The sequence below is a fragment of the Heloderma suspectum genome, chromosome 5, assembly GCF_057233095.1.
Source record: "Heloderma suspectum isolate Gila_16-S chromosome 5, 16-S_ref, whole genome shotgun sequence".
NCBI lineage: Eukaryota > Metazoa > Chordata > Lepidosauria > Squamata > Helodermatidae > Heloderma > Heloderma suspectum.
The window spans coordinates 38,268,359-38,292,581 of record NC_139462.1 but is presented as its reverse complement, the minus strand read 5'-3'; the positions used below and the strand labels follow the sequence as shown (position 1 = coordinate 38,292,581).

The 24,223-nt window shown below is 40.9% G+C and overlaps 1 protein-coding gene across 1 annotated transcript in view; it reads left to right on the top strand.

The window, feature by feature from the left end:
- The window catches only part of LOC146343794 (uncharacterized), a 116,146-nt gene that overhangs the window by 65,966 nt on the left and 25,957 nt on the right, over positions 1-24,223 (top strand). Inside the window, exons 14-22 of the mRNA XM_084859753.1 lie at positions 2,350-2,394; positions 9,276-9,320; positions 10,422-10,499; positions 18,011-18,055; positions 19,681-19,725; positions 20,070-20,150; positions 22,704-22,766; positions 23,260-23,310; positions 23,802-23,828. Of these exons, the coding sequence (XP_084715879.1) occupies positions 2,350-2,394; positions 9,276-9,320; positions 10,422-10,499; positions 18,011-18,055; positions 19,681-19,725; positions 20,070-20,150; positions 22,704-22,766; positions 23,260-23,310; positions 23,802-23,828 (480 nt within the window). The remainder of the gene's footprint in view (positions 1-2,349; positions 2,395-9,275; positions 9,321-10,421; positions 10,500-18,010; positions 18,056-19,680; positions 19,726-20,069; positions 20,151-22,703; positions 22,767-23,259; positions 23,311-23,801; positions 23,829-24,223) is intronic.

The window sequence follows — 24,223 nt, the reverse complement described above, 5'->3', positions numbered from 1 at the left end:
TATTTTGAGGGAGGGTTGGCGTGGTGTTTTTTTAAAGACAATCTCTGCTAATGGAGGTTTAGAAAAGTTAAAAATGAATTTCAGTGTGATTTAGGGTACATTCCAGAAATTATTTAAATGTATACCAGTCACTTCAGGACTTAAAAAACCTCAGAAACTAGAAAAAAAGAAAGAACTTCAGGATAATTAAGGGTCCTGTTGTATTAATGTCCTAGATTTATCTCAGTGTATGGACGAGTTCTTGTGAAGAACTGGGTTCGCAGTAGCCACATGTACATACAGTTTCCTACCCATGGTGGGTTCAGCATTTAGTATGCGTTAACAGTTTCTCCAAATACATTGCAATGGGATGCCACATGACAAATCCTGCGCATAGTAGTGAGTGGACACCAATATTTTCCCAAGGAATTCAAATTGGGGTGGGGGTATTTGAATTTTCAGGGGGATGAAAGCTGAAAATGTGGACTGGGCAAATGTGAAATCATACTGTATGACAGCATAGTAAAAAGTGAAAATGTTTCACAGTCATGACCTTTTCAATAGATTTAACTTAAGTTTTAATTAAAGTTAGCTACATTTACTTCTTGTATGTTTGCTCAACTCTATTAATGAGCCTCCCAAAGACAATGCGTTCGGTGATTCTGATCCTTCAGATGATACATATTTTTAGTCCATTTACATGATGAGGCAGAAAGCAACTTCTTTTTTTTTTTTTTTAACAAAAACATCTATGCAGCATTGAGAAAAAACAATGAATTATAGTTGTGCTTGGAAAGAGCCAGAGAAGAATTCCTACTTTCAGGAAACATAGCACCAAGACTGAATAAAAATTATTTTTTTCAACTAGCAAATAGTAATACTACATTATGACCTATCAAGATCTCTGCAGGAAGGGTGGTGTTCAGAGAACTCAGGAAGTGGTGTAGGGAATTCTCTGGTGCACACATTGAGCTGTTCACGGTGTCCAAGACATTTTCAAGAATAGTTTTTTAAAAATTGCATTTTGCTTTCAAACTGTTGTAGTAAATGTATCATTGTAACCTGCACCCATGAATACTAAATCATTCAGTATTCCTATACCTACATTAATCTCTGTCATGGGCCCTATCTACACGGAAATGCTTTTTGAGGCAATCCACTTTAAAACCGGATTTTCATCCTTTTGGATTTGCTCTTCCCATGGCACACGTTGCAAGCTAATGTGGCGTGTACCTGGGGAAAAAACTACTGTTGCCGGGCAAACATCAGCAGGAGAAACTGTGTTATTTTGTAAATATGTGGGCATAGTCCCACGACTGAATGACATATCATCAATAAGTTTCCTTCCTTCCTTTTTTTAAAAAAAACATTCATTAAGCTTAGTGCGAAAGAGTGGAGATTTTTTTTAAAAGTCATCCCAAAAGCAACATGTTGACTTTCTCAGGAGTAAGCCTCATTGAAGAGAATGTGACTTACTTTTGAGGAGACATGTTTATTGGTGAGTTTTCTGTTAGTTGTTCCTTGAGGGAAAGAAATAAAAAGGGCAAAGGAGAGAATCCGGAAGGCAGGGAGCGGGGGGAGTGGGGAGGGGAAGCAGCATTGCAGGAATGAGTTAATAACTTCTCTCCATCTGTTTTCCCCCATTTGTTTTAACATTCATTAAGCCTTTTCAGCTGCAATGATGCGTGAAGAGTTTTTTTTTTTTAAAAAAAGGCATCCCAAAAGCAGCATGCTGACTGTCTCAAGAGTAAGCCTCACTGAAGGGAATGTGATTTATTTCTGAGAAGACATGGTTATCTGTGCCAGCTAGTTGTTCCTTTAGGCAAAGAAATACAAAGAAGAGAATGTGTCTCATTCATTAAGCTTATTCCACGGTGTGATGATGTGCAGATATGCATAAACAAACAAACAAACAAAAACCCGATGGTCAATGAAGGGTGAAGCCAACAGGAAGGGTTAACTCCTTCCATTCTTGTCAGATCCACTGCAACTTCCCGTTCTTTCTTGTAGCACTGAAGCCACACCTACTCCGGAGTAGTAGCGAAACATTTAGGACTCACTGAGTCCCAAAACGCATTGAAGTCGTGGTAAACTGAAAATCCATCACAAAAGGACTTTGCGAAAATACACAAAAGGACTTTGTGAAAATACAGTTTTTACGGCAAGAAAATCTGGGACTGGTACAGATTGGGGGTAACCTCATGTGTCACATTCATGTGTGAAGCACAGTAGCACCACAGTAAATTCTCCATGTAGATTGGCCCATGATTGACACTTTTAACTACTGATAGACAACACTAATTCCTTTTACTCCACTCTTTCTTTGTTCTGATCTCATTTCTCCTGTCTATCTTGTATGCCGTCATGCAGGGGAGGTCAGGAGAATCTGGAGCTAGAGGCCCAAAGGGGTCGAAGGTCAGTAGTAAGCAATTTTTGCTTTTATTGGTTTTATTGTGATGTAGTGATTTTGTTTTGTCCCTGTGTTTGTTTGCTTTTATATGCGTATATACTGCCCTTCAACCAAATAGTTACCAGGTGGTTTACATTAAAATAAAATAACAATAAAGCAATATAAAATTACACATTAGTGGGTACAAAAGACTGGCAGTTAATAGAAATAGACTCCAGATTAAAAGTCAAAATTTTAAAAGTCCGGTAGAATAAAAAGAGTTTTTCCTGATGCCAAATAGAAAACAAAGTAGATGCCAGACAAGCCTTTCTGAGGAGGAATTCCACAATGGGGGTGTCATCACTAGAAAGGCTCTCCTCCCATCACCACTTTTTTCACCTCAGATGGAGGAAAGCTTCCATTGAGATCTCAGTACACAGGCAGGTCGATGTGGGAATAAATATTCCTTTAGGTACCTGAGGTCCAAGCCATGTAGGCTTTAAAGGTAAGTACCAACACTTTAAAACGTGCTTGGAAATTGTCCAGCAGCAAGTGCAGTTCTTTAAGCACTGGAGTAATGTGATCTCAGGGCTCGGGCCCAGTTAGTTCAGCATACAGCTGCTTGATAATTATGTGAACTTTCCAGGCAATCTTCAAAGTGAGCCTCATGAATAATGCATTGCAGCAGACCAGGGGTAAGCAACCTGGTTCCCTCCAGGTAACAACTCCCATAATCCCCAAGTATTGTCCATGCTGGCTGGGGCTGATGGAAGTTGTAGTCCAGAACATCTGGAGAAGTTGTAGTCCAGAACATTGCATACTCCTTCAGGAGTCAATCATGATTAACAAAGTGTAGATAAAACATAGCCAGGCTTTCCCCATCCCGGGGAGGCCACTGCTGTTGTACCAGCCTACGCTCATGAAAGACACTCTGCCACTATCAGAAACTGCTGACCACCGCCCCATGTGGCAAGCTGCATTGCTACAGCTTCTCAGTGAAGAACCTTCCAGACTGACTTTGTCCACCCAGGCTGCCCACTGGATCCTTCTGGGCAGGAAGGAGTATAAAAGGATTCCAGCTGAGCCTTGCTTGAGCAACATGGTCTTACCGAGCTCTGGTGTGTTCTTGATTGTTCCTTGGCCCTGACTTCTGGTTTGTTCCTTAGTCTCCTGGTTTGTCCTTTGGTCCCGACTTGCTCTTCATTCCTGATTTCTGGCTTTCTCCTTGACCCTGCCTCCTGGTTTGACCTCTGGAAGTGACTACTGGCTTGTCTCGTAACTCCTGGCTCCTGGCTTCTAGCTCACCTCAGTCTGCTGCCCATGACCGGGTCCTGACAGCCACAGAGGCTACATGAGGCTCTAGTGAAAACACTGCATCCAGGTGCATGTTTATTGGTCCTCATCCAGCCCATTACTGACTTCAGACACTGGTCCAACACTTCCATTGTCTCACCTGACTTAGATAAAGAAGAAAAACACAGTTAGGTGTCATCTGCATACTGGTGACACCTCATGCCAAATTCCCACATGACCTTCCCCAAGGGTATAATATAGATTGAGGGTTGAGCAGCAGTGCCCCAGTGTCAACTTTTGGAAATTCTACTACTTCAAGTGGTAGAAAACCAGCAAAATACCATACCTTCAACTGCCAATTCAGGCAACTATTCAGTAGAATACTTCAAGTCTCAATAACTGAAAGTTGTCCCACAACACAAGACCAGATGATTCTCTGATGCATTCATTAACTTATCTGAAAATAATCAGCATCTCTGTTGCAGTGGATGCAAGCAATTTTTACCCTCCAGTTATCTTATAAATATATTGCAGCATGCTTCTGAGGGCATATGATCTATTGCAAGTAACTTTATAAAGAGCTTTCTTTTAAGCTAAAGGCTTGTTCACGCAAGGCAAGTAATTCACCAGAATCTTGACTTTATTAGAGATAAGCCTGATTTTAACAGGAGTAACATAGGTAGAGTACTGAAGAATAACTAGAGATGAATTTGATACTTTCTTCCCAATCCAGTTATTTGTTTTGGATGTGGCTTACTCACTGGTAAGCCAGGGCTTACTGCTTTGAAATGGTCCCTAGTAAAACAACCATTGATTTCAGTAAGATGTTTAACAAACTTTTTCACCAGCAAATTCTGAGCTTTCTTTTTCTCATATAACTATTTGAGATTTCCATTTCCTGAGGAGGTGCAGGGAATGCTTATCAAATTTGCAGATGACACAAAATTGGGCGGGATAGCTAATATCCTGGAAGACAGAAACAAAGTGATCTTGATAGACTGGAGTGCTGGGCAGAAAACAACAAAATGAAATTTAACAGGGATAAATGCCAAGTTCTGCACCTAGAAAAAAGAAACCAAATGCAGAGCTACAAGATGGGGGATACTTGGCTCAACAATACTACAAGTGAGAAGGATCTTGGAATTGTTGTAGATCACAAGCTGAATATGAGCCAACAGTGTGATGTGGCTGTTGCAAAAGGCAAATGCTATTTTGGACTGCATTAATAGAAGTGCAGCTTCCAAATCCTGGGAAGTACTAGTTCCCCTCTACTCAGCACTGGTTAGGCCTCACCTGGAGAACTGTGTCCAGTTCTGGGCACCACACTTTAAGAAGGATGCAGACAAGCTGGAGAGGGTTCAGAGGAGGGCAACGAAGATGATCAGTGGACCGGGAATGAAGCCCTATGAAGAGAGACTGAAAGAACTGGGCATGTTTAGCCTTGAGAAGAGAAGACCAAGGAGAGATATGATAGCGCTCTTCAAGTACTTGAAAGGTTGTCACAGAGAGGAAGGCCAGGATCTCTTCTCGATCATCCCAAAGTGCAGGACACGGAATAATGGGCTCAAGTTACAGGAAGCCAGATTCCGGCTGAACATCAGGAAAAACTTCCTGACTGTTAGAGCAATACAACAATGGAACCAATTACCTAGGGAGGTGGTGGGCTCTGCCACACTGGAGGCATTCAAAACGAAGCTGGACAGCTATTTGTCAGGGATGCTCTGACTTGGATTCCTGCATTGAGCAGGGGGTTGGACTCGATGGTTTTATAGGCCCCTTCCAACCCTACTATTCTATGATTCTATGAAACCATGTTCCTGCTTGCTTTTGCATAATTAGAGACTGGCAGGCAACATTTTGAGAGGTAGATTTCAACGAAAAGTGAGGGAGAGAGAGAGCTTCCAAGGTGCACTGAGTTATAATTTATTTTTAATTTTTATTAAAATCTTGGCTAGGGGAACTGAAAAACAAAACACAGTGTTCTCCATATTCTCTGTTTCAAAGTGATTCCTGATAAGTTGCAATGCACACAATTCTCCCACTTGCCACCTAACTACCCTGTCAGTGCTCTTTATGTCTTTGTAATTTGCCCAGAGAACATTGATTATTGGGCAGATTAAAAATACAATAAATAAATAAATAAATAAATGTACACCACCTCCCCACCCCCCTGTCTTTTTGTCCTCTTGACTTCTTGCCCATCTGCTTTTCTCTGGCACATCTTGTGTGGCGTGGGGAGGCTTATCTCTTCCTTCCCGGACATCACTAGAATAATCCCCCTGTTCAAAACTTTAACTTGTTCAAAATGAACAGAAGCCATAGAAAAGGGGAAGGAGTTGCACCATATGTTAGAACTATACACACCTGCACAGAAATTCAAGAAAATGAACATGGCAGCCCTGTTGAATAAAAATGTGGGTTAAAATAAAAGGAGGAAGTAATAAAAACAATATTGTGGTTGGAGTTTACTACCGACCACCCAACCAAGGAGAACATGTGGATAATGCTTTCCAAAAGCAAATTGCAGATATATCAGGGAAGTATGGAAGGCCTGGCGTGCTATGGTCCATGGGGTCACGAAGAGTCGGACACGACTTAACGACTGAACAACAACATGAAGTAGTAGTAATGGGGGACTTTAATTCCCATGACATCTGTTGGGGGACAAACTCTGCCAAGCATTTTCTCTATAGGAATTCCTGCCTTGCCTTGCTGACAACTTTCTCCTTCAGAGGGTGGAGAAAGACGAGGGGATCAGCCATCCTTTTTATTCTGATCAGTAGAGATTCCTGCACTGACCTAAATGGCCCCTTCCAACTCTATGATTCTATGTCTCATGTAGCCCTCTGTCTGTCTGTCTCTTGCCACTTTCTCAACCACTGTTGTTGTTTTTTTCTTACCGACATCTTGTCTGGCTCACTCCATCTTATCCCTTTCTCACTTGTCTGTCTTCTCCTTATCTCTGTTTCCTTCTCTCTCCCTTGCCTCACCTTCTCTTCTGTATTTATCTCTCTCTCCCCTCCCTGATACATGCATTGCCTGTGGAATATTTTCCCACCCAGCACAATGCAATGTGTTTTCTTCTACTGCAGAAAAAGAAAGTTACGATTTCCCCCCGTAGATCATACCTGGCTTTCACACACCTTGCTCCACTTCCATTACCAGCTTTATTATATTCAGCACATTTCTCTGCAGAAATGGATTTAGAGTGCAATCCTATGCATGGCTGGCTGGGGCATGCTGGGAGTTGTAGGATTTTTTTCTGTCTAAACATGCATAGGATTGGGCCCTTAAATATTACAATATACTAGCTCAGTCTAAAAATTATTAAACTGAAATGTGGTTTATAAAACTGAGGTGGCATAATAATTTAGTTTCCCTGGTCAAAAGTTGCTAAATGTCCATTACTGTGGTTTGTTATTTACAACCAGGCAATACTGGAAACAGCTTGGTTCATTCGGCAAGCCAGCTATATCATTCAGTTAGACAGAAACAGCTCAGTTTTCTGAACAAATCTTTCTAGAGTCTTTTCTGTCTTTCTGCTGGATTCTTACTACTCTGATCACATAGGCATTGATATCTTAATCAAACCGTATTACAGTCAGGGCCAGAAATATTGGAGCAAGGATAACTGTTTTGGCAGTTGGCCTCTGCACACCACCACATTGAAGTTGAAAGGAAACACACCCAGATGGGAGCGAAGTCAGGACTTGCAGCTGTAATTCAAGAGCTTTGACAAAAGTGGGGCACTAACCATTCAGGAAGTGGCATACAGCCAGTGGCATACACACACCCCCATCGTTGGTGGCTCATAAGTAATGGGACGAATGGCTGACAAGCAGCTGCATGGCCAGGTGTGGCCTGTTTCCTGGGTACCCCATGACCAAGCAAGCAGATAAAAGGCCCGGAGGTCGTTCTGAGTGTTACATTTGCATTTGGTAGCTGTTCACTGGAACTCCTAATATCCTAACTCCAAAGAGGTGTCCATGCAAGTGAAGGAGGCCATCATTAGGCTGTGGAAACAAAATAACCCATCAGAGAGATCGCAAAAATAGTGGGAGTGGCCAATACAACCGTTTGGAACATCCTGAAAAAGAAGGAATTAACTGGCAAGCTCAGCAACAGCAAAAGGCCTGGAAGACCACGGAAGACAACTAAAGTGGATGACCACAGAATTCTGTTCATGGTGAAGAGGAACACTTTCACAACATCTAGCCAAGTCAAGAACGCACTTGAGGAGGTAGGCATGTCATTGTCAACATCTACAGTCAAGAGACGGCTTTATGAATGTAAATACAGAGGCTTCACACCAAGGTGCAAACCACTGGTAACACTCAAGAAGGGACAGGCCAGATTAGCCTTTGCCAGCAAACACCCAAAAAAGCCTGGCCAGTTCTGGAATAAGATTCTTTGGACTGATGAAACCAAGATTAACTTGTACCAGAATGATGGGAAGAGAAAGTATGGAGAAGGAAAGGAACAGCTCATGATCCAAAGCATGCCACATCATCTGTCAAGCATGGTGGAGGCAGTGTTATGGCATGGGCATGTATGGCTGCCAATGGAACCGGGTCACTGGTGTTTATTGATGATCTGACTGCTGATAAAAGCAGAAGGATGAATTCTGAAGTGTATAGGGCTGTACTTTCTGCTCAGATTCAGCCGAATGCTGCTAAACTGATAGGATGCTGCTTCGTATTGCAGATGGCTGATGACCCAAAACATACAGCAAAAGCTACCCAAGAGTTTCTCCAGGCAAAGAAGTGGGATGTTCTTCAATGGCCAAGTCAGTCACCTGATCGCAACCCAATAGAGCATGCTTTCCACTTACTGAAGACAAGACTGAAGGCAGAAAGACCCTCAAACAAGCAGCAGCTGAAGGCAGCTGCAGTCAAGGCCTGGCAAAGCATCTCGAGGGAGGAAACTCAGCATTTGGTCATGTCCATGGGTTCCAGACTTCAGGCAGTCATTGACTGCAAAGGATTTTCATCCAGGTATTAAAGCTGATCCTTAAGTTTGAAATGATGTTGGTTTGTTCCGTTACTTATGAGCCACCAACAATGTGTGTGTGTGTGTGTATGGCACTGGCTGTCCTTCCTGAATGGTTAGTTGCCCACTTTTGTCAAATCCCTTGAATTACAGCTGCAAGTCCTGACTTCGCTCCCATCTGGGTGTGTTTCCTTTCAACTTCAATGTGGTGCTGTGCAGAGGCCAACTGCCAAAACAGTTATCCTTGCTCCAATATTTCTGGCCCTGACTATGTATACTGAGTCTAGACTGATCACAGGGAAACAACCCTGCTGTTAGGCACAGCGAGCACTTACAAGTTGGCTCCAACCTAGCGAAGCATACCTGTTGGTGGTTATGGATGGAACTGGAACAAGAACCCTCTAGGTATGGAGCTCTGTCTCCCTTAGCTGGCAGTGGAAGCCCTGATGTGTGCCCAGCCTTTGGACTATATTAGTGGCCCCATTATATTCAATAAACTTACATCTCCCTATATTTACGGACAGATTTGGGGTGCTATTTTGCCTTAACCTTTTCTTTAAATATGTAATATTTAATGAGGAAACTTAAGATATTTCTATTTATTAACCAATATTGTTTTTACTAGGGTGATCCTGGAGACAAAGGTGATATGGGGGCAATAGGCCTAAGGGTAAGTGACTACCATTTAAGCTTTAAATTTTGCCTTTCTCTGAAGCATGTGATCTACCTCACTTACTTAAGCCAGGAAGGGTTAGCCTCCGGTGCCCACCAGATTGTAGATCTGGATCAGACCTGCCACACTCGCTACTTACACTAAAAAAAAACCAGTCACACATTTATTGCTAATTGTGTGGATGGTTTCACATTTAGGGCTGCTTCACATGAAGCTTTTATCCTGCTATTGAGATTGCGCACTCATGGAAGTTTATGAGTCATTGTCTTGACGTTGTTAACCTCCAGGGCACATCCAAAGCTATTTCCTGGTTATTTCATCTCAAAAAGATCTGGAACTAATGAACTATCTTTTTAACTTGGAATGTTACATGATTAAAACAGCCACTAGATGGTGCTGTTTCATTGAGTTCTATGGAACCTTGAAAATTAAAAGCTTCCCCTCCCGGCAATCATGTGGTCGCTGTCTGGGAGCCCGCAATAAACGTGGAAAGGCTCCAGAATGGGAGGACTGCAAGAGTTTTCTTTAGTATAAAAGCAGCCTTAGTTTAGCCCTGTAATCTAGATCTGCAGTGGGAACCTTTTCTGGCCTGAGGACCGCATTCCCTTCTGGGGAAGCTTTCCAAGGTCGCATGCTTGTGGTAGGTGACTCAAAATTATAGCGGACACACATAACACACCCATTTTCACACATGCCCTGCCTTGAGCACCATTTCCTTGGTAGAGAGGTGGGGTATAAATCAAATAAATAACAGACACATATTCATTCACATACCAGTCACAAATCTGAAGGGTGTGAGCATTTTGCTTGGAGTTAGTTACTATGAAAAAGTTACATTTTAGCAGCATTTGAAAATGGGAGACACACAATATCACAGGTTTGCAGTAATCTCTCGTATTCGAGTATAAACCTTGGAGTCAGCTGCCATTTCTGTAAAGAAATAAAATGATCTTGACTAGAACAACACTAGAATAGGCAGCTCAGGCAAATGTTTATGATGCTGTTCTCAAATGGGTTAGAATAGTCAGCCATTTGTATGTTGTACTCTTAATTGAAATAACATTTTGGGTCTTTGGGGGTTGGGTGAATGTGTTTCAGGGCCCACCTGGACAGAAAGGTGACCAAGGTGCTACAGAAATCATTGACTACAATGGCAATATTCATGAAGCTTTGCAGGTATGTGATCAAAAGTTATACTCAGTAGGCATAATTATATTTCTCCCAGCACCTTTTTTTCCCCTGCAGGGGGATAAAATTAGTAATAGTAGTCTAGGCGAACCAGCAGTCTGCCTCAGTACAAGACAGCTTCATATGTTTAAAGAAATCCCCTGAGCTATGATAACCTAGAATCTTCCTTCTCTTTGCTAGTTCCATGACAGCATTTGGATAAGTGAGTTCCCCTTGTATGTCCAAGTCCTGCATCTTCTGGTGAGGATAGAACAGACTTGCGTTTGAAACTATTTGTTCCAAGTTCAACCAAATTTTCTCCAGAACAGTGTATATTTCAATTTTAATATTTTTTTTAAAGTAAAATATTTTTTCTTGAAATTCCACCCCCACCCCCCATTCCAACTTCTTTTTTTCCTGTAAATGTAAGAAACTGACTACCTGAACTTTGGAGTTGTATAATTCCATCAAGAAACTATACATTTCCATATCAAGACCAAGTACGATCCAGATTAGTAAATCAGTAGATTAAAAACTAGCCTTCATAACCTTTTGCAGTTATGATGTGCTATCCACAAAAGCAAAGGCCAGAATAATACTACAGGACAAGAGATGCAATAAGGGACAAATGGCAGGCAGGGACACTCATAGGTAAATTTACTTACAGATAGATGCACTAGCCTGCCTGCTTGCAGGCTGGGAGAGGTATATGGAAGGATGGTGTCACAACATGAAACACAAACATGAAGCACAAATCATTTCTGACAGGAAGGTACTAGTGATTTCAGCCCAACGTGCAAAAAAGAAAAGAGAAGTGGGTTACACTGGCATGGTTGAAATCTCCATAACCGCATGGGGAGCTACTTCACACTAATGGCTTGCCCTGCAAAGCTGCTCTTTGCATGGATCAGCTAGGCCAGGGATGGGTAACTTGTGGCCTTTCAGGGTTATGGCCTACAACCTCCATCGTCCCTTACCATTGGCTATACTGGCTAGAGCTGGTGGAAGTTGTAGGCCAAAACATCTGGAGGGGCACAAATTGCACAGCCCTGAAGTAGGTCTACAAGCCAGCCCATATTAGTAGATCTAAAAGCACTTGTAGAAGATGCTCAATCCTTTGAGTATCCAAGGGAAGATGAACAGTGCTATACATCAGTTGTATCCTGATTGCAATTGGCAATGATATTTTCTTCTCTTCTCCCATGTATCAGAAGTTCTGAGATTCATCAACTCACACTGAAGTTAGAGAAGATTCAGTGTTTGGCAGTTGTTTAGCTTCTCTCAGGACTTAGAATGTGGTTTCAAGTAGGAATTGGCATTATTTCTCACAAGAAGCCTGTTCTCCTAGATGTGTCCTTGAAGACCTGAAAAATAAACCACAAAATAAGATAGAATTTTGCTAGATGGTTTGCAGTTCCTCTGAGTCATTCCTTCTACTTTGCTACACAAGTCATTAGAGAATAAGCCATTTTTATGAGCTGTCATAGAAATATGTAATGCTAAATAAGAATACAAAACCTCAGAAGAATAATTCACCTTAGAGTGGCTAGTCCAGATACTGGCTCCTTTCCTCACAAACACGGATGACTGTAGTCCCAGTCCAGTGAGTTCCTTTAATTCAGGGATGAGGAACCTCAGGAAAAACCTTCATTTGGTCTCAGGGGCTAAACACAGCACTCCAGCATACCCCAGAAGGCCACACCCCCTTTCCTCCAACCACCAATCATTCTCAGCTATTGAGTAGCCTTTTCCCTGTTCTAAAAAGTTGAAATGCCTTTCCTAAGGCTTCATTACTGGCAGTGAGCTTTAATCTACAAAATGCTGGTGCTTTTTTGTTTTGACTCCACCCCTTTGTGTTAGGCCCCACCCACCAGTAGAATGCAGTCCCAGAAAGCTTCTCTGAATAGAATTTGGCCCTCCTGCTGAAAGATGTTGCCCACCACTGCTTTAACCCATGCACACTACACAAGCACTTATATGTGTGAAGAGCACTCCTATGCATATCTGCTCAAAAGTAAGCCCCGTTTAGTTCCATGGGGTTTACTCCCAGGTAAGAATGTATAGTATTGCAGCCTTAATTATTTTTTGCCAAATATTAGGCCATCACTAGCCCTACCTCTGCCTCAGCTTTGCATGCTGATTTTCAGACTATGTAGAATTTAAAACATGAATTGTATGGCTGTTGTTCAGCACAATAAACAAAAGTCCCACTATCCATGTCAAACTCTTGCCTGCATTTCTGCAAATCAGGGTCAATGATTATAATGAGAGTATGGAATGGTTATAATTCCATAAGCCATATGGAGTAAATATATCAATATAAAGTAATGCTGGGTATAAAGTAAGTACTCGGTAAATGTATTAAACAACCATGAATATACTTAGGAACAAATAAATATAAAAAAAATAAATTTTAAAAAATACTTTTTTGCTGGTGGCAAAAATGGATCTAAAACTCTAAGCAGCATGGGTACAAAATACATGAGACCATATGATCTATATCAACGGAGACAACTTTCTTGAATATGCCATCTCTGTGTCAAGATTGGATTACAAGGGCATGTGGAGAGACATTCTTAAATCCAGTTCTTATATTCCCTTACTTTTGTAGATTGCCAAAAGCCAACTCTGGGTGTCTTCTAGAAGTGATGAAGGCTTTTTATTCAGTCAAATGTTTAGCAATCAAGGATAATCAAGGATTTGCTTTAGATATACATTGGTACTTCTATTAATCATTCTTGTGTTTCTTTGATACTCCTCTATAAAGATTGTTATCAGTCTAGACCTTTCAAGGAACAGTACAGTATATACATTAAATAAATAAGCACAATACAGTTTTAGACATTTTTCATAGTTAAGCAGAACTGAATTTGAGTTTTTCTTTATAGCTCCCTTTTATATGAATTAAATGCAAATGCACTTACAGAAAGCCATCTTTAGAGAAAGCTAGCAAAGTTAAATCATAGAATCATAGAATAGTAGGGTTGGAAGGGGCCTACAAGGCCATCGAGTCCAACCCCCTGCTCAATGCAGGAATCCAAGTCAGAGCATCCCTGACAAATGGCTGTCCAGCCTCGTCTTGAAGGCCTCCAGTGTGGGAGAGCCTACCACCTCCCCAGGTAATTGGTTCCATTGTCGTATTGCTCTAACAGTCAGGAAGTTTTTCCTGATGTTCAGCCGGAATCTGGCTTCCTGTAACTTGAGCCCATTATTCCGTGTCCTGCACTCTGGGATGATCAAGAAGAGATCCTGGCCTTCTTCTCTGTGACAACCTTTCAAGTACTTGAAGAGTGCTATCATATCTCCCCTCAGTCTTCTCTTCTCAAGGCTAAACATGCCCAGTTCTTTCAGTTTCTCTTCATAGGGCTTTGTTTCCAGTCCCCTGATCATCTTTGTTGCCCTCCTCTGAACCCTCTCCAGTTTGTCTGCATCCTTCTTAAAGTGTGGTGCCCAGAACTGGACACAGTACTCCAGGTGAGGCCTAACCAGTGCTGAGTAGAGGGGAACTAGTACTTCCCGGGATTTGGAAGCGATGCTTCTATGAATGCAGCCCAAAATAGCATTTGCCTTTTTTGCAGCCACATCACATTGTTGGCTCATATTCAGCTTGTGATCGACAACTCTTCTATTATGGTGATAATATCAGTGATGCAGCTCCTTTATGGAAGATTCATTGTTAGATGTAGACAATGGATAACTGTATAGTCACCTTTGTAACTGTATAGTAGAACATTTATACATAAACAGCATAGTTTCTTCATTTACTCTTCTAGTTTTGCAAGGAATGAACAAAAAAATGTAATCAACACATTCTTCTCAGAGCTTGGTGCTACATTACGTTTTGCTGAAAGACTGTGGGTAACATTCAGCGAAGATCCCCCAATATCAGTTGGAGCCACCTACTGTGTGTGAAGTTCCCACTTGTGGTAGCTGCCTCTGCCTAATTTTTTGGGGTCCCCCTTCCCCCTAAGTCCCTCATGCCATATCCCACCACATTCAGGAGGGTTTCCTGCCTTACTGGTTCATACAGTTGCCAGCATGCCAGCGGCCGTTGTGAATATTCAAGCCAGTTGCTGCAGCTTATTGTGACATCCAAACTTGGCACAAGGTGGGTTGTTACCCTGGTTAGCAAACCACTCTCAACCCCAAAACAACCCATAGGTAGTGGGTGGTTTATTAACCAGGGCAACAACCCACCCACACTGAGTTTGAATGTCACAATAAGCCGTGGCGACCGCCCACTGCAATTTGAATATTCACAATGCCGCCGGCATGTGCCACAACCCACCATGGCTTAAGTAATCCACGGTGGGCTGTGGCATTGTATGAACTGGCCTTCTGTGTAGCACTTTTGGGGAGCTCTGGAGGCTGCCAGAGGAAGAAGTGTGTGGATAAGACCGCTTCTGTGAACTCTCTTCTGCAAGCATGACATTGAGTATCACCCTGAGTGGTAACAGCACAAACCCAATGTCAGGTGCATGCCTCCACCCACTTACCATGTGTAGAACATCATGTTTGAGCTGGATTATAGTTGATGAGGAGGATACATCAGTTGCTGGTGTATTATTGAAATCATTAGGCCTTTACCAGTTAAGTGGTTCATCTGTTAGAGGTGGCTGTCCAGACTTTACTGGAAATCTATAGGAATTTGAATAATACATTAGAATATGATGTTTAAAGAAACAACTATTTTCTAGCAATGGAGAAACTTATGCAGCCCATTCCACTAAGTATTTAAGATTGAGTATTGTTATTTTTGGTGTCTCTGCTTCCAAAGTTCTCTGTTTTAATTAGTTTGCAGATGCCAGAGAGTGTAAATATGTGTAAATTTAGTGTAAACAAAGCCTGAAGTGCCTTTGGCCCTTAATGCTTTTTTTAAAGATGCAGAATTGGTACTTAGATAATCTTTTATTTCTCTGAGACAGTCAGATGCTTCTCTCAAACTGCCCCCAAATTCTGTGAAATCCATTACTAAACAAGCAAAGTATTTTATTTCAAACTGAACATCTGGTAACTTTGTCTTCTGTTAATACATTTTGCCAACAGAGGATTACCACCCTAACTGTCACGGTAATTCCTATCGCATGACTTATGATGTTTTGTAGCTGTTTTCTTCTGTGGTGTTGCATGTTCATAACTCTTGTGATTTAGAATGTGTCTTTGTTCATCAGATATTGACCCTGCTATCACTACATATATTTCTACATGAAGTGTTATCAGTTCATTGTTGAAAACTAGAGCTGCAGTTCTGCTCCTATTAAGAATAATAGCAAATTTCCCATTCATTTCTGTAAGAGAAAATGAATTCAAACTCTTGTTAGCATTGTAAACTGTTTACAGCTATGCATCAGTGCATTTAATCTCCCGCTTTTTAGTGGGAGGTTTTGAATGCAAGAATTGAAGAACTTGAAGCTTTCCCTGTAGCTTTATTTCTCAGGGTACCACCAAAACTGTTGGATAGAGCAGTTATATCTTAGAAGATAGACCACACTTACTCCAGAATAGTGTTTAATTCATCCAGTAGAATTCATTTGGATCCAAATGACAGTGGTCCAGAGTAGTGATCTGAAATGCAACTTCTATCCGTTAAAAAAAAACCTGTTAAGAGTCAATAATGTATAAAAGGGGGGAAGGAAGTATATTAATCCCAGAAGTAGTAAATATTATTAAAAGAAATTTCAGTTAAGCAAGTTGAAAATTTCCCTTCACTTTGAGTTCCAACCCTTCAAGTTGTACTTTTCTGCCCTCTGCTTTCATTAGCCCCAAGTAGAGGCATGCTGGGTTGGAATTCGGCCGTATACATACAGTGATGTTCCTAGGAAATATAGATACCTAAGGCTTGTAGACTCCATGTGCTTCTTGTAAGATAATTAGCAGGCTCTAGTGTTCCAGTGAACCCTGTTTTGCCATTTGTACAGGTGCTTTTATATCAGTAGATTTTCTTTGTTGAGCAACTTGCTGCAGCACAGCACTTGCAACATTAAATAACCACATGTAAAATCTGTGTTGCAAGAAATAGCTGATGTGTTACATCCTGATTCCACACCCATGAAGAAGCTAAGTACTTGTCTGCATTGCAAGTTTACTGTGAATCTGTGCTAAGTTAGTCAGAAACCATGGGGAGTGCCATAACTCGGATGTAGAGCACATGCTTTGCATTCAGAATGTGTCAGGATCAATCCCTGGTACCTCCAGGACATCGCAAGTAGCAGGCTAGAAGAAATCAGTGGACAGCACTAGGCTCAACAAGCCAATGGTTGAATTCAATATAAAACAGTTAGCTATGTTCACCTATGAGTCTATGCTGAAGCCATGGAGGAATCTTATCTAAGAGCCACCAAAAGTTATGTGCACTATGTTGAAACTTAACTAAATCCAAAAATGAGATGAAATTCTCTAGGTCATTATACCATCACAGTTGAGTTTCCATCTGTGAGGTGAGATGGTCTGTTTTTGAGTCCTCACTTTCCCTTTACCCCTTCTGTTTATATATACCCTTTCGGCCTCACCCAAGAAGTGATCTCTAAACCACAAAAATCTTTTTCCAACCAATTTGTGGAATAAGTGTGTGTGCATTTTTTTTCTATTTACCTATCCTCTATAAATTTGTCTAATCCTATTTAAAAGCTCATTCAGCTAACAAAACCCCCAATGTTGCATCTACCAAGGGAAAAAGCAACTTCAAAAAGAATTAATTCTCAATGTAGTATTGGAGGTGTTTAATGGCAATCACCTGTCCACTGCAATGTTTCATCCTAAACCCCTTTTCCATCCATGGGATTTATTTATTTTTAACAGCAGTGTCGAGGACAACCGAGATTCAAAGGAAGTAACCCTAACTCTTTGGCACAGGGTAGCCCACTGATGTGAGCCACATGCTTTTCCTTATGATTTAGCTGCAATCCAAAAGAACAGATAGAAATAAGGCAGTGGAGGCCTTGAAAATCAGTGCCATTTAACTCTGAGTAGTGGTGTGGTCCATGGCTTGGACTACATCCAGTCATCTCCATTCACACAACAATAAGGTGTAGTGGAGCTAGTTGCTGCCATCCACACAACTAGGCTTCTCCACTCCCCATGCCACCACTGCCTAGGAAAATGCCAAGCAACCCAAAAAGCTGCGAATGACAGGCTAGATAGGGGCAGAGAACTTATGTCTGCAACCATTTAATTTGCTCTTACTTAAAAGTCAAATTGGATTGTGTTTGTAGAAAATTATAGACTTTCTTATTTAGGAGTTAGAATGTCACTGGACAGTCTAACTTCTATAATACATTTTTGTGTGTTTGTTTAATAATGTCATTATGAAGTTTTAATTGTAACATATATTAGTGCTGCCTGTCCATAGATGGTCAGTGATTGTCATAGCTGTTATTGGTTCCTGACTATTTTAATACAGTGTTCTTTGTGATGTTCATTTTGTTATTAATCAAGATTAGAGTATGTACGTCTGACAAATATATATTCTATGGCGATCTGGATGGTACCATATTAAAAAGTGAATTGTTTGTTGTATTTAGGGTCCTCCAGGCCCACCTGGACCCCAAGGATTGCAAGGGGCAAAGGTGAGCTAACACAGTTTATGTATTTAATTATGAAAACATTGGAACCTATTCCTCATTAGTTTTCATGTAGTGCTTCTAAATGTATAAACAGCACTAAGGAGAATTTTATAAATAAGTGTGAAGTGTCTTCCATTGCGAGCTTAGGATCTTACAAGACTTTTGTGCAGTTCAGGTAACACCAAATAAAAATATTTCTTTCAATATTAAGCAATTAATGTATTGGACATTTGTTATTAGAAGACCGGAAATCTGGGGCATCTTTTTATCTATTATCAGTTAATTTCTTTGTACTCCTGAAATAACTTAGTCTTAAAGCAAACATCTATAGATAACCATACACCGTCTCATGTTATTTTTGGCATTGTTTCCTTACGAAGAATCTTGTGTTGCCGAAAAGATTACAGATTTTGAGCTAGGCCAATAGAAGGTATTTCTGTTATCCGAAGAGTCCCAAGAGCTTCCACAAACACAGAGTACCCTTAATTTTCTGTTCCGATCACAGCTCCTCGAGCTGTATTGGAGGCCACTCCTGGAGACCTCCACATTTCTCCACATTGTGTGTCAGTTCCTGTGGGAGTGAGAGATGTAATTGAGGTGGATGGCTTCCAAATTTTCCCCACATCCTCTTGGATCCTGGCTAATATCTTATTCAGTGTCGTGGGGAAAAAGACATAGTTAATGTTATGTTTATCATTTGACATAAAATTAAGCACCTTCAGAAACATATGTGAGAGTGGCAGGTGCTCTCTTATCATGGCAGGATGAAGGGGAAGGTGTATGCTGGCTTTCTCATAAACCACCAATAGATTTGATAATATCAAAGGCAATACCAAAGTCTGACCCTACCAAAGTTAGAATGTAAGTTTTTCAATAGGTTATTTGATCACACAGGAGCAAAATTCAGATAGTTTGTGATATTTGAGAGCTTTGGCTATTGGACGGTAGAGAAATGTAAGAAATGAAATGAAATTTGCAAGAATAATTCATACAAGGAAGAGAGTAGGTGAGACAACAAGTAGGTGAGTAGGTATCCCAGCATCTTTCTTACATATTCTCTGTAGTATGAAAGTCCTTTGATTCTATATTTTGAGTTGTTTTATCAGGTTGCATATTCATATCATGTGGGATTATTATAAACCAACATAATGAATTCATATTGACACAGTTTGGAAGTAACGCTAAACCATAGTTTATCACTACATGAATAAGCTTGCTCAAGAGTTAGGCTCACATGCTTCTTCCTGCACTCTCCTCTTCCTGTGAAGTCATGAGAATGAGATTGGAGGCATCTACTTCCTGTTTTATATTAACTGCAGTTTATTATTACATTTGAAAAGTACAAACTGGTTTGTTGAGACAAGCCAAGATCAAACCATGGTTTATGATCTGGCTTGTTTCAATAAACCGTAGTTTAATTTAAAAGTATCAGAGTTCCCAGTTCAGATGAAATTACAAACTCTGGAAGCAGATGCTTCTGATCCTCCTTTTGGCTGCTCCAGAGGAGGAGAGGGGTAAATACATGAGCCCAAGGATCAAGCAGGCTTATTCACACAGCATTAAACTATGGTATATTCCAAATAATAACAACACAGTGAAACTAATGCAGTTGGATTTTCACTTTTCAGGGTGAACCCGGATCCCCAGGATTACCAGGTGCTGATGGGGAGCAGGTACTCAAACAACAACTCTTATTGCAGATCAGAGGAACTTATAATATGTTGCTCAGTTAAAAAACACACAGAATAAAAGAGATAGACAGACAGACAGACAGACAGACATAAATTAGAAATATATAAATAAATAGAAGCATGACTTTTGCTGTGGCCATTTTCTTTTTCCTTTTTTCTTCTTGTCATTACCCTTCAGGAATGAAAGATACAGCCAAAGATATGTGATAACTAATGCCAATAAATAACTCAAATATGGTTGTGGATTTACTGTGTTATTCTGCTCTGGGCTTGATTTTCAATGTTCCAGCAATGTAGGATTCATTTTCATGAATGTGCTGTTTCAGGGGCCTGAAGGCTCAAGGGGTGATATGGGCGACCCCGGAATACCAGGAGAAAAAGGAGGAATTGGACTTCCAGGATTGCCAGTAAGTGTCTTTAAAATGTCTTTGCTAAGAAGTAGCAGCATTGTTAGTGACCACTTCAGCGTCCACTTATTCTCAAAGTCAATCATCATCAACATCATCATTCCACCAGTATAGTGCTTTGCACAAAGAGAAACATAAAGAGAAAGGTCCCTCCCACATAGAGCTTAGAATCTTCTCCATGTTGACAGAAAGAGAGTACAACAGAGGCAGTGGGGTAGCAGTGGGAGTAAATATGTACACACCTAGTGACATTTACTTTTGCTTAGTTTGAGGGGATGAGAATTAAGTGGTGCAGCCAAAGGCTTCAGTAAAAAGGAGGGTTTTAAGGAAAACTTTGAAGGAAGAGAGAAGTGGCAACACATAGGAAGAGGAAGAGAAAGATGGCACCTCCTTCTGGAAAGAGAGTTCCAGGCATAGGGGGCAGCAAGGGAATGCTAGTGTAGTATTAATGGAAGGGGTGACCACACATGTGAGGGCCTTCTCTGCAGTGGCCCCTCACCTTGGGAACAAGTTGCCATTGGAGGTCTGCCATGCTCCATCATTGCAGGCTTTTAAGAAGGCCTTGAAAACATATTATTTTACCGTGGTCTTCATTTGCTATGACTGCTGTTGTTGCTATTATTGCCGTTGTTGTTCCTGCTGGTTTTATTCTCTGCTTTTATTGTGGTTTTTATAGGGATGTCAGAGAATTTCGCCACAAATCTCGGGGAGGCCGAATGCCAGCGCATTCGGCCCCCTGAAATCGGTGGCGGAATGGTCTGCCACCCCACCACCACCCCCCTGGGACGGGACTTACCTTAGGCAGATCTTCCTGGTGGCGGCGGCTCTGGCAGTGGTTCAGCAGCGGCAGCGGCGGCGGCCGGTCTTCCAACCGGCTGCTGCTGCTGCCATTTCCAGTTAAAAAAAACAAAAACAAAAAAACATGATAGGCTACGTAAATCTTTACGTAGCCTATCATGGCTAAATTTTTTAAAAACACCGTGATAGGCTACGTAAATGTTTACGTAGCCTATCACGGCTGACTTTGGGGGGGGGAAGCGTGTACACAAATGGCGGTGCCCATGGGCGCCGCCATTTGCGTTCCTTATTTTGGCACGTCTTAGTCTATGTAAACATTTACGTAGACTAAGATGGTGAAAATAAGGGGAACGCAAATAGCGTAGACGCTACGCTTTTTGCGTTCCCCTTATTTTTGCTGTCTTAGTCTACGTAAATGTTTATGTAGACTAAGATGTGCAAAAATAAGGAATGCAAATGGCGGCGCCCATGGGCACCGCCATTTGCGTACGTGCATTTTTTTTTCTTTTAAATCAGCCGTGATAGGCTACGTAAACATTTACGTAGCCTATCACAGCTGACTGCAGGGACGCAAACGGCAGCGGCTATGGCCGCCGCCATTGCATCCCTGCTAGCCAGCAGCTGGATGTCCGGCCGCTGGTGGAGCCGGCCGGCAGCTCCGCAGAATCCCTACGGAGCGGAGCCGGCTGGCCAGAATTTTGGGAGGTAGGGACAGAGCGCCTCCCTCCCCGGCCAGAATTTCGGGGGGAGGGACGGAGCGCCTACCCCCACCACAAATGTCACCCTTCGAAAAGGTAAGTGACTTTCGTACATCCCTAGGTTTTTATTGCTATTTTAGTGTGTTTATGTTTTTAATCACTTTTAATATTTTAATTGGTTTTATGTATTTTATTGCTGTAAGCCATCTTGGGAGGGCTTCTGCTCTGAAAGGCAGCCAAGAATTTTAAAAAATAAATAAATAAATAAAAAGATAAAAATATACTCCAGAACCAAGTGGGAAGTATGAACGATAGACCAAAAATTTGATACGTCACAGCATGTCCTTCTATTCATGGTTTGATAAATAATCCTTTGGAAATATTAACTGCTTTGATGGGAAAACCAATTGGCCTTTTTTAACCCAGTATTGACCAAGTAAATTAGTGAAACTGAGAAGAAATAAGTTAATTGAACACAGTGTGGAGGGCGGGAAAAAATGTTATAAGAAGAGACACCAGATTGCACAGGAACTGACCAAAAATTCTTTCTTTGTAAACATATATTTTACTGGGATTAACATAAAATATATTTAAGAACAAGATTACATCATAACATATTTTAAGTAATTGTGTAAACGTGAGTTTAAATTCTGAGTGCAATTATTACATATGAGGGAAATGTTTCATAAACCTGTCTGAAATCTTTACCTTTACTCTGACATTTGCATGACATGTAATTGATTATTGGCAGCTAGTCTGATCTATCAATATTATTCTGTGCAGTTATTCTGTGAAAAACCTGTTTCATATTAATAGCCACCAATGGAGTCTCACTGCATACAGGAAAGATGAGCAGATGCATGTCGGATCCTACTGATAGTTTTGAGCTGCTGATCAGTTTTGGTGTGCGTGAAAGGTTGTGGGTGGAAAGCAAAATAAATTATGTAGTTGAAATCATAAATGGAAGTAACATCATAAAATATGTCCTTCAGCTAGACAAAATTCATGAGCTGATAAGATGAAAGTATTGTTCAGTAATTCATTTATAATTTTTTAGGGATCCAATGGCATGAAAGGAGAAAAAGGAGATGTTGGCTTGCCAGGTCCTCAAGGTCCCTCTGTAAGTCTTGACATGCTATTTCAGTGCTTTCATAAATATATAGTCTTGGTTCTCTAATGCTGTATATTGCCTCCTTTGTACGGGCCAATAGGCAGAGTCAATTAAAGATGTTCTTCAAGTTGATACAAAGCAACAGTGCATTAGCATTGCTGACAACAAACTCAGGATATCAGATGATAGTAGCAATTATTCTGTGAACAAACTGGTACCTCATCTCTTGAACTGGAATGCCCACTTTTGACAAATATTTATATGGATTATGCCCCACTGTTGTTTATTAAATGGTCTGACAGATATCACATGTTGTCATATTTAGGCTGAAATCCTGGGAGTCAGCCTCACTGAACTTAGAAGGCTTACTCCTAAGTAAAACATGCATAGGACTGCAGCATTAAAGTGTAAAACTTCCAAGATAATGGAAATGAATGGGGTTTTCTAAAAAGGCAGGTGAACATGTGTCGATATGAACTAATTGTATTGGTTTCATATGTAGATCATAGGACCGCCAGGACCTCCAGGCCCACATGGTCCACCAGGCCCCATGGTAAGTCTTTTCAGCCATTCTTTTGCTGCAGTGTTTCATGAATTAAAGCAATATGTACAAGGAGGCCAAAGTGGGACTTCTGTCAATTCCTAGGTCATTCCAAAGGAAAAAATATTTATCTTTCTGGAGGCTGTGGAAGGAGGATATATCAGGGGGTTGGAGGGGCAGGTGGGGTTGGGAGAGAGGCATGTAGAAGTGGTATCAAGTGTGATCTGATGTACTGGTGGAAGTTGTACTGGTGGAAGGCAAATTATAACATCTGAAATTGGGGGTCGGAGTCGGGGTGCTCTCAGAATCATTCTCTCAGAACCTTTGGGAAATTGATTGGAGCTGAAAGCTGTTTCAGAGTTTCATTCTGTTTGTCTTGTCTAGTTAGGGGTTTGCCAAGTAATTAGGGATTACTACTTAATAAACTTTTAGACTCTCACAACCCCCATTAGCAAAGATCAGTCTACAAATGCCCCCTGTAATGATTGAATTTTCATTTTTAGGGACCTCATGGATTACCAGGCCCAAAGGTAAAAGAATCCAGGCCACAACTAACTTCAATATGTTAATTTGTTACGCTGTCATTCTCATTAATCATGTCGAAGCATGCACTCATGTTTTGTCCTTTGTCTCACTTTTCTGTTAATTATATATATATATATATATATATATATATATATATATATATATTCTTAAACCTTTAAGCAGCTGCTTAGAATAAAACATTACAGCATACTTTTAAATGTAAGGATTTATGGCAATTTCCTGTGTCTGTTCCACATCACCATAAGCTGAATTAGCTTTCTATAATGTTAATTATAGAAGCCAGTAAAAACATCTAGTTGTCTGGTGAGAATTTCAAGCTATGCCATTTGGAACTACCTTACACTTAAGCTTAGAACAACAGAGGATGAGTGTGCTATGC